The sequence below is a fragment of the Otolemur garnettii genome, unplaced genomic scaffold (genome assembly GCF_000181295.1).
Source record: "Otolemur garnettii isolate 467f Iridium unplaced genomic scaffold, OtoGar3 scaffold00070, whole genome shotgun sequence".
In the NCBI taxonomy this organism is placed as follows: Eukaryota; Metazoa; Chordata; class Mammalia; order Primates; family Galagidae; genus Otolemur; species Otolemur garnettii.
Genome location: NW_003852465.1, coordinates 3,376,289 through 3,387,561, shown reverse-complemented (window position 1 = coordinate 3,387,561; position 11,273 = coordinate 3,376,289). Strand labels below are relative to the sequence as shown.

Here is an 11,273-nt window from a genome sequence, read left to right as displayed (position 1 = left end):
TATGTATATATATATATTTTATATATATATAATATGCTATGCATATCTTATATGCTATGTTCCTCCTACCTTTGATGAAGGCTCTTTAATGCTCATTCAGCCCCTACAGCATCAGAGGACTTTATTTTAATAATTAAGCTACACACACAGTTATGTTTTATGCTGCTTTTCTCCCCAAATTGAACCAGATTAAATAATCCTAGAATTGAGGAACAAAATCATAGTGGAAATCAACCCTCACTAAAATAAGAATAAAAGAATGGCATAGTTGTGCCGTATAATACACATTCAGGAAAGCCTAGAATAAAAAAAGAGGTTAACTACTCAGGAACAAAAAATAACAGTAACAACAAACATTAGGTACAGAGATTACATGATTGTTCATCAGACAACTAGTCTCTCATTTCCACTTCTATTAGTATAGTACCTTTCCATTTTTGTAAAAGTCAAGTCCAAATTTCTTCAGTGACCTCTCATCATTTATGGGTGAATCAGACTCTTTAGCTTTTCATTATTGGGTCCTTTCTTAATCTGTCCAGCTGGCTTTTTTCCATTTCTCTGCTACTCCCTGGTCTCTATCTGAAACTTTGTTAGTACCAGTATTCACCAAATACATTGCACTCATTCACACTTCTTTTCAAAATGTGATCCCCAGAGATATTAGCATATCTCAAAAACTAGTTAGAAATACAGATTCCTGGGCTCCACCCCAACGCCTACTGAATCAGAAATTCTAAGGGGAGAAGCAACCTCAAAAAGCCTTCCAGGTGATTTTGATGTACCTTAAATTTGAGAAACACTGTCTTCTTTTTTAAGGTTAGCTATTAATCACCATACCTTCAATATCACTTTCATTTATGTGTCTCAATGTACACCCGTAATCCTGTGGCTCCTAATTTTCTTTGTTTTTTTTGGAAACAGTCTCACTTCATTGTTCTTGGTAGAGACCCATGATATCATAGCTCACAGCAACCACAAAGTTGTGGGCTCAAAAGATCTTCTTGCGTTAGCCTCCTGAGTAGCTGGGACTACAGGTGCCCACAACACCTAGTTTTTCTGTTTTTATTAGAGACAGAGTTTGGCTCTTGCTCAGGCTGGTCTCAAACTCCTGAGCTCAAGCAATGCAGCCTCCTCAGAGTGCTGGGATTACAGGTGTGAACCACTGTGCCCAGTGGCAGTCCTAATTTTTAAATTGTGTGTTGTGTATCTCTCCTGGATATGCTTTCAGACTGGGTAAGCTCTAAGAAATATTCTTTGTCTCCTGAAATCTGTTTTGCATACAATGTCTTATTTTCTCCCTGCCTTGCAGCTTTGAATCATAGAAAGCACAATATTTTCTTATTATTTTTCTAAAATGATTAAAAAAAATTTTTTTTAAAAAACAAGCGTCCCTAGCTGGGTATTGTGGCAGGTGCCTGTAGTCCCAGCTACTTGGGAGGCTGAGGCAATGGAATCACCTAAGACTCTGTCTCTAAAAAACAAACAAACAAACAAACAAAAAAAAGATCTCTCTGTTGCCCAATGGTGAAATCACAGATCACTACATCCTTGAACTCCTGGGATCATGTGATGATCCTCATGTCTTAGCCATCCAGGTAGCTGGGATTATAGGCATGAGCAACCTAGTTAAAAAAAAAAAAATTTTTTTTTTAAATTGTCCTAACCCTCCCTCCACCCATCCACCAGGGATTACCTCTATGGTTTGTCTTACAAGGGTACAAGTGAATCTTTCTAAAAGTAGACTATAAATGTCTTAACACAGTAACTAAGAAAATTGACATAAAGTCTGTGTTAACCAGTTTGATGAAAATATTTCAAATTGTATATGAAAACACCACACTGTACCACATGATTGCTTTAATGTACACAGCTGTCATTTAATTAAAAAAAAATCGTCCTAACCAAAATAGGGTCAGGATTTTTCAGGCAATAAAGTTACCATAGTCTGTAGACCATCTGTGAAAATGTATTTTTATCTTTCTCTCCCTTACTTCTTCCTTCCCTCTCCTGCCCTTTCCTTTTCCTTCTTTCTCTTTAAGAACTTAGAGACTGCTTATTTTGAATCTTGACTTCAGTGGTCCAAGTTCTGTCATAAAGCTGGAAGAGTCCTTAACCCTGGGTCAACAGGGAGAAAGCTTGTACTAGCATCAAAAGTTATAACAACCAGGCAATATTTCAGATATCCCTGTATGATTCCTATAGTAAGTTCTCAATAAATATTTTTTTAATGAATAAGTTAGTAAGTAGATAAGTCTCCAAAGACTAAACAGATCTCCAGGGTCAAAAGAGCATAGTAAGATTGTGGCTAAAGACATATGAAACTTTAAGGATTTAAGCAATAAGTGAGAAAATTTGACTCTCAATATTTATTACATGGATAAATGAAAGGTTTTTAAAGCAAAGAATAAATAGCAATTGTCACAGATGGTTAGTTTCTTTGAGGAAGGAAGGATTAAATTAAAATATTACTTCGTATAAAGTTTAAACTTTGAAGTTTAACTTTTTACATTCATGTTTATATGTGTGTCTCCCATTTAGTTTGATATGTATTGTACATTTCTTATGTTGATTTATGAAACAGTTATATTCTAATGATTTGTCCATATAGCTTAGACTATAAATTTTAACTGTTCTACTTTTGTTGAACAGGAAAGACAATAACGTATCTTTTAAATTGTTGTATTTGAATTACCTTACATATGAGGAATTTTTACATGAGATACTCTTTCATAAAGAACCTATATTAAGTTATAATTTACAAAGCCTTTCTCTTTAACACACACACAGGAAGCCTCGGCCTGTCTCCCAGTTGGTTGCACAGCAGGTTACTCAGCAGTTTGTGCCCCCTACACAGTCAAAGAAAGAGAAAAAAGATAAAGTAGAAAAAGAAAAAAGTGAAAAAGAAACAACTAGCAAAAAGAACAGTCATAAGAAAACCAGGTAAATTTGAAGCATTTTACGATATTTTTTTAAATAATAAAATTAACCATTTAATATTCTTTTGATCATTTGATATACACAAAGTGAAAGTAAAAGATTTGATGTCTTTTATTAAGTATCATGCAAGTTTGAGTTTGATAGATACATTGAAAATTAAACACAGATTTTACAAATATAAGCATAAATGTGATAATGCTTTTTTCTTTTTACTAGATTGAAAGGTATTTGTGTCTATTCTTTTTTCTTCATATTTGAGAGCTAGGAATGGTATTCAGCAGACTGAATAGATATTTGCATGAGCTAGAGCCAATCAAAATGGTCATGGGTTCAGTCAGAACAGTTCTGATGCCCTTCCTTCTCAGTGCCTATTGGTGAAGTTCAATGTTAGCTTTTAAAAAATTTTTTAGTGATTATACTGATTTTATTACTTTTCGTAAGCCATTTTATTTTCATCACACTCAGCACAAAGAAATAAAATATAATCTGAAGAAAAACATGTCCTTACCATTATTCATGATAGAAAGAGTCTGCTTCATTCTGCAGGCCCGGGCATACTGTACAATGGGGGGCGCTTAATGGCTCAAGTAGATCAATGCACCATTTTGATTCTGATTCACTGAGTAGAATCTCATCTATATCTGGTGACTGAACTAACTCCATGGGAGCTGTGAAAGACTGAACCATTTTTGTGGTATCCCCAGATCTCACTAAAGAAAAGACCCCACAGGAAAATACAACAGTCAGTCAATCTATAAATTATATCTTTAATCTCTTTCTTTAGTATAGTATTAGGTAGAAAAGGGGGCCCTTTCTTGAGCACCTGGATAAAAGTATTACTATGATCCAAAGACTGTTAGATTGATATTATGCTGCTATAATGAACATAAGGTACACTTTGAAACCACTGTCAGATTAAGAAATTTTCACAAGTCCCAGTTCTTCAAATAATGGAGCAAGTTCCTTTTCTAGGCTGACAATTAGTCCTGAATTGGCATTGCTGCTGACCGTGAAACTTACCACCAAAGATAAACGATTAAATTGAACCAGTTACTAGATGTTAAGAGTAACAGATGATGCTTTTATTTTGTTAAAGTCCAAGTTTGCTCCCTTGGTCTGTCGCAAGGGCAAAAGTAGGTAAGAAACCAGGTCTCAAAGCATGTTCTGAAGCATTATCATTGGCAACTTTAATAACAGGCACTCCATCTCTATCTGACGCAATAGCACGGAGTCCTTCAACATTTGCTGACTTTTTATACAGGAATCAGTTTGGTCATCCACCATGAAGAACCCCTTGCTCCTGCAGGACCAGTCTCCATTCCTGGCTCTCAGGGCTGCCAGTTCCTTTTGCTGTCACTTTAGGGACGGCTTCAAAGATAGGTTCCTCTGCAAGCTCCATCATTAGCTTTTATCCGCTTCCTCTTTGTGCAACTATTTCATTGTTGTCTAAAACATCTATTTCTATAAAATTAATAAGCTGTCTACAGTATTAGATTGTAGCTATAAAAACACAATTAAGAGACCACTATTTCCACGGGGGTTTTTTTTGTCTCTTTGAAGAAGGTTCATGAATGACTGATTTGATTCATGTTAATGATTGAAACATTTGATGATGTCTTTATGGTTGGTTACACATGAATCGCTTTAAACACAGATGTATTCATTTTGTTACTTTAGCTACTTTTGTTATTTATTGTATGCTCAGAAATTTGGTAGAGTGAAAAGCTAGTTAAAATTTTATCATTTTTTGTGTTTAGGCCAAGATTGAAAAATGTGGATCGGAGTAGTGCTCAGCATTTGGAAGTTACTGTTGGAGATCTGACAGTCATTATTACAGACTTTAAGGAGAAAACAAAGTCGCCGCCTGCATCTAGTGCTGCTTCTGCAGATCCACACAGTCAGAGTGGCTCCAGCTCTGATAACACAGAGAGGGGAATGTCCAGGTCATCTTCACCGAGAGGAGAAGCCTCATCATTGAATGGAGAATCTCATTAAAGTTTATTTTCTCCAATTTCTTAGTCACTTCTGTCCTACCATGCAAATACACGGATTATGCCAAGAAGTACCACATTTTCATGACAAACACACTCATGCACAATCCATAATTTGAGTTTTACATGAAATAGAAATCTGCTAGAATTTGTTAGCTTTTATTGCAGTCTATGCCTACAAAACATTTCCAGACTTAACATTTTGGTCTCTGCAGTTATGTGCCATGAAAATGTGGTTGAATTATTCATTATGCAGTGTTACTGGTAAATCTATTTTCACTTTTAGTTTAGTGAATTCTAACACATAATTCTTGAATTCTCTACTATTGGCATGTAATGAATTTAAATTTTTTATAACATAGTGCAAGCTGCCTAAATATGTATTTGAGAATTGTGAAACAAATAGTTATATGTATACAAGTCAAAGATCAACTTAATCAACTGTTGTTGCAACAGGATTTTCGTAATGGTTATCCTCTTAAATACACCTGCTGGTACTTGGTGTGGTTAAATAGGAAAATCGTTATTAAATAAAGAATTTGTATGAACCTTTGCCAATGTTTTTGACATGTTTTACTAAATTATTGTTTCTGAATTATGTTTCTGGTTTTATCCATTTTTTGGATTTGTTTGCTTATTTTTCAAAACATTCATTTATTGTAATGTTTACTAGCAGATCAGTAAACAATAAAACATTGATTGTTTAGCTTTATATGGTCAGATTTAGTGCTGTTGTCATTGAACACTGGTATTTTCTGTACTCTATGAAACATTAAAATTCAAATAATTATAAGCATTTGGCAAGAAAAGAATAGAAAAGAAACTTGACATATTTTAAGAGCCGCAATTTTAGAAAAGCTTTAATTTAATGATAGTTTTATCACTGTTTCCTTGTCCCAGACTTACCCAGGGTCATAGAAGTATGAGTCTAATTTATACAGAAATGGTAACTGTTGCACAGAAATGGTAATCTAATCTTAAATAAGTTTAATTGGCTTCTTATTAAATATAACAATTCTTATGAAAGTCATAGTATCCTATTTTCAGACACAACTGCCAGCTTATGCATTTATCAATATTGTGAAAGAAAAAAGTATTTACAGCTCCACTCACTATTATGTAAAATTACCAATAAAATATTTTTATGACTACAGATTTTGCATTTTTGTTTACAACTAATACAGTGTTTCATGTTGTACTTAAAAATTCAAGCTTGAAACCACACGCTAAATTCTTTTAGCGTCTCCTTCCTCTTAACCATTTGCTTATTATATACCCACCTATAGGAGACTTATGAAATATAAATGAACTTAAAAATATAACCTGGATACAAAATATCACATAAAAGGGCATCATCATAACATTTGAAGAAGAAAATACAACTGTAGAGCTTGATAGTTGTGATATCTGGTGGTTTCACATGGTAATGTAATTTTCTGTTTAATTCAAGTACTTTTTACAGGCACTATGGTACCGTCTTTTTTGTAAGATGCTAATTGTGAAATACAGTTAATTGCATACAGTGAAAGTCTGTGATTAAAACATTTATATACCTCATTCTTTAGTATTGTTAAATGAAAAATTAAAATTTGTGTTTATTATAATTTTCAGTGGAATACTAACTGGTTATGTTCTTTTAAACCATGAATTTTTTTTTGTCTTATTCTGTTTTTCACATTCCAAATGTTTTATATATTTGTTTTTGGAAATAGTAAAAATTAAAAATAATTGTAATAGGGAAAATACTCTAATTTTTTTAAGTCAAAACTATGCTTTCAAATATATAAAACTATGCTTTTCAAATACTTCCAGGTTGTATTTTAAGTAAGCTGCAAAGAGTAAAATCTGACAGAAGATGGGATTTTACCTGAATGGGACATACTCATCTCCATAGGTGGGAAGATAATATATTATCGAGAATGAGAGTGTTAACTGGCCTCTGGTGTTTGAATCCCTGTTGTAGAATGGAAGTGGGCTTAAGTAAATTACTTATCTGTAAAACAGAGATAATAGTAATCATATCTAATTTAGAGTTATTGAGAGGATTAAATGTTAATCCATATAAAATTTTTGACAATTACATGACATACATCTGATTTCTCAGTAAATGTGAGCCTTTGCTATCATAGGTAAAATCCCATTACAAAAATACATTTATTTTTGTAATAAAAATTATTTTCATGCCCTCTTGGATTCCCTAAAGGAATAGTGTTTTATAGTTTTCTCTGAATTTTCAGTGTAGCATCACATGTTTGCTCTGAACCTAGAAAGACCATCTTTCCATAATTAAAAAACTTGATGGTATGCACCATGAATTTGGAGAAATGAACTAAGTTGACTAGTTTGAAATTTGTTTTCCTTTTCTTAATTGCAATTATCTCTACCTGCCTTTGTTTCACTTACCTCAGATATACTTCCGCAGCCGAAAAACACATTCAGATTCCATAAATACACCTAATGTTAAAATATGCGAAAAGAATCAGAGCCTGGGCTCAGGGTTTATTTTTCACTTCTTTCACCAATTTATAGAGTAGTTTTAGCAGTGGATTCTTTTAACCAAATTCCATACAAAAAGAATTTGGGTGGTTTTCAGGGTTTATTTCTTTACTATAGGTAAGCAATGAAAATATTTAAGGCACTGAAAATACATACTCTTAAAAAATCATTTGCAGTTATACAATATAAATGTTTTATTTTTGTTACCTTCCTAAAATTGTAGTGATGATAATAGACAAGGTGAAAACATCATAAAGGAAGAAAAAACTTCAGCTTTTCTAAATTGATAGCATATTTATTATTATTATTATTATTATTATTATTTTTGGAGACAGAGCCACAAGCTATCGCCCTAGGTAGAGTACCGTGGCATCACAGCTCACAGCAACCTCCAACTCCTGGGCTTAAGTGATTCTCTTGCCTCAGCCTCCCAAGTAGCTGGGACTACAGATGCCCGCCACAATGCCTGGCTATTTTTTGGTTGTAGTTGTCATTGTTTGGCAGGCCCGGGCCAGATTCTAACCCACTGGCTCTGGTGTATGTGGCTGGCACCTTAGCTGCTTGAGCTACAGGCGCCACCATCATACTAATTAGTTTTTGATAAAAACTCTTACTGTCTAAAAGATTGTAGCTTCTGCATATTATGTGCATTAATGGTTAGGTCCTCTAGAAGTTAGTTTTCATTGAGGTCATTAATTTATTTGCTGTGGTTTGGATGTGGTTTATCCTTAGGAGAACTCATGTTGAGACATGGTCCCCAGTGTGGTAGAACTGGGAAGTGGTGCCTTTTTTACAAGACTGGATTACTTTTTGTGGGAATGGATTAATTCTCCTGAGAGCTGGTTGTTAAGACTGTGTGAGGTTGCAGATTGTATTTTGTCCTCTGCCCTTGCCTGCTTTCTACCACAAGTTGAAGCAGCAGAAGACCTCACTGGTCCTGATAATGGACTTCTCAGCCTCCTGACAGTGAGCCAAAATAAACTTCTTTTTTAAGTTACCTAGTCTCCCGTGTGAGAGCAACAAAAAATAGATGGAAACACTTTGCATGCACCTTATCTGTTCTGGAATCTTTTAAGGATGTGATGTAGGAGTTAGACTATTCCGCTGTTGAAAGAAATTTCTGCACTGTACTTTGAAAACTAAGTAAAAACAAAAAAGTGAATAAGTGTAAGGAGAGGATAACAATAAATGATGTTGACTTACTAACAACCCCCTCCCATATACCTGCAGGTTCCTTCAGTTGTCTGGAAAAATGAATGTAAAAAAATTGAAGAAATGCAGAACAGTTGTCATTGACAAAAATAGGTGAGTGGAATCAAAAGACAAGGTAACAATACAGGCCGTTATTGAACATTCTTTGAAAGCAGAAGGAAAATGCCCTCCCTGGATACTGAAGGCAATGAAAAAAAAATTAGCCTCACTGGTATCAAAAGGCAAAGAAAGATAAGGAGTGGAAGAAAAAATGTAAAGGAAGGGGAAGAGAAGGGCAGCAAGAGCAGTGACAAATTAGAAAAGGGGACACTGGAATGCAATCTGGTTAATGAGGGAGAGTCACTAGGAGGGGAGAGAATAAATGTCACCCCCAGCATACCAGGCTCTTGAGGATCTTTAAAAATTGATTTATGTGTGAATGAATGAATGGCAAGGTCTTACTCTGTTACCCAGGCTGGAGTGCGATGGCCCCTGATCATACTTCAGTGTAGCCTCAAGCTACTGGGCTCAAGCCTCCTGTGAACCTCCTGCTTCATTCTCCCGAGTGCTGGGACTATAGGCACATGCTCATGTGTCTGTATGCCTGGCTAATTTTAATTTCATTTTTTGTAAAGACATCAAGCTGTATTGCCTAGGCTTGTCTAGAACTCCTGGCTTCAAGTGATCCTCTTCAGCCTTCCAAGTTGTTGGGATTATAGGTGTAAGCCTCCATACCTAGCTGTGAGGATGTCTGAGGAAAACATTATGATATATCATCCTCATGATGATTCAGTCATTAATTAAAGCTTAACTTGTGTTTAGTAGACTGCTAATTATTAGGGCAGCAGTATGTGTAATACTTCAGAGTGATTTATCTCAAAACTAGTTCACTTTAGGAAGCTGTCAAAGAGTTTTACCTTGAATTACATAAAGATGTTGCTTTGCTGAATGTATATCCGCACTAGCCCAGTGCATTCATTCATTTTTTTTCTTTAGAGACAGGCTATACCTTTGGTCTCAAACTCCTGGACTAGAGTGATCCTCCCTCCTAGGCTTCCCAAGTAGCTGGGATTATAGGTGCGCCACTCTGCCCAGCTGGCCCAGATCATTTAGATGTTACATTTTTAATGTACAGTTTAACCTTGAACAACCCTGAATATTCAGTGCAGGGGTTCACATCTTATTTGGATTTTTTCCCACTTCTGCCACTACTGAGACCGTAAGACCAACCCCACTCCTGCCTCCTCAGCATGAAGATGGCAAGGATGGAGCCCTTTGTGGTCCGTTTCTACTTAATAGTAAATAATCTTTACCTTATGATTTTCTTAACATTTTTTTTCTTTCTGTTGATATAAGAACAGGGCATATGATACATAGAAACATACAAAATAATTATTAATCAATTGTTTATGCTATTAGTAAGTCTTCCAGTCACCAAATTAATAGTTTTTGAGTGGTTAAAATTTATACATAGGGCTGGTCCAAAGGTAGTGAGTTACCTCAATTGATAGTTACAGATAAATTTTTTTGCTCTATTTCTTTCCCCCTTTACTGCACTGGAGAAGTCTGACAAAATAAGAAATTAAAAAAGTTACATTGAGATTTTTGAATGCTTGGGGTCAGTACCCCTAATCCGCACATTATTCAAGGGTCAACTACATTGTTAGGCTTTGTGTTTAGCCAGTGTGGATAGTCCTGTCTGTGTGGAGTGGGCCAGTAAATGGAGTGTAGAAAATACCATGATAAGACCAGAGGCTTAAATTAAAAAATCAAGTAGATCTCTGGAAGGTTTCAGTGCTCTGAGACGTGGTTCATGTTCTGAGTCTCCCTCATGCACAGCCCTACCTCATCATTGGGAGTTATAAACTAATGTCTCCTTTACTACTGTAATACTTTATTTTCTTTATCTAGATTTTCTTTACACCAGTATTTAATTCAGTGAACATCTATGGAATATATTTTGTATGCTACACACTTTACTAGGGATTGGTTACAAAGGGGACAAAGATGTGGAACTCACATCTTAGTGGAGAGGTCTGTAAATAATTACAGTGCCATACTACGGTAATTTGTATAAAATTTAGAAAATAGGCTGGGCATGGTGGCTCACACCTGTAATCCTAGTACTCTGGAAGGTTAAAGCAAGAGGATAGCTTGAGCTCAGAAGTTTGAGACAAGCCTGAGAAAGAGCAAAACACCATCTCTACTAAAATAGAAAAATGAGCTGGGCACAGTGACACATGCTTACTCAGGAGGCTGAGGCAAGAGGACTGCTGGAGCCCAGGAGTGTGAGGTTGCAATGAGCTATGATGCCACTGTACTCTAGCAGAGGTGACAGAGTGAGACTGTCTTATATACAGAAGAGGCAGAGAGGAGAGTATTTGCCACCCAGTTTTTTAGAAAACTAATCTAGGCCTAGGTATCCACTGCAACTCCCCGTTGAAAATGTTAGGACCTCATCTTGATGTTTGCAGCTATTAACATTGGCTGTCACCTGCTGCCATTTCATTACTCCAGCTTGAATTTTCAAAAGTTTAAGAGTTTGGGCTTGGCGCCTGTGGCTCAAGCGGCTAAGGCGCCAGCCACATACACCTAAGGTGGCGAGTTTGAATCCCCAGCCCGGGCCTGCCAAACAACAATGATGGCTGCAACCAAAAA

At 35.7% G+C, this 11,273-nt stretch overlaps 1 protein-coding gene and 1 pseudogene across 3 annotated transcripts in view; one reads left to right on the top strand and one right to left on the bottom strand.

The window, feature by feature from the left end:
- Positions 1–6,485, top strand: part of YAF2 (YY1 associated factor 2) — an 87,480-nt gene extending 80,995 nt beyond the window's left edge. Inside the window, exons 4-5 of one of the 3 annotated variants that reach the window (XR_002774295.1) lie at positions 2,788–2,940; positions 4,695–4,808. Coding sequence is in view for 2 of the 3 variants with exons in the window: in XM_003793543.3 (XP_003793591.1) it covers positions 2,788–2,940; positions 4,695–4,932 (391 nt within the window). In the remaining variant the exon portion in view is untranslated. Of the gene's footprint in view, positions 1–2,787; positions 2,941–4,694 lie in introns of all 3 variants that reach the window. The other 2 variants (XM_003793543.3, XM_003793542.3) reach the window with 2 other exon arrangements.
- Positions 3,853–4,201, bottom strand: LOC105887332 (annotated as a pseudogene).
- Positions 6,486–11,273: the final 4,788 nt, after the last annotated feature.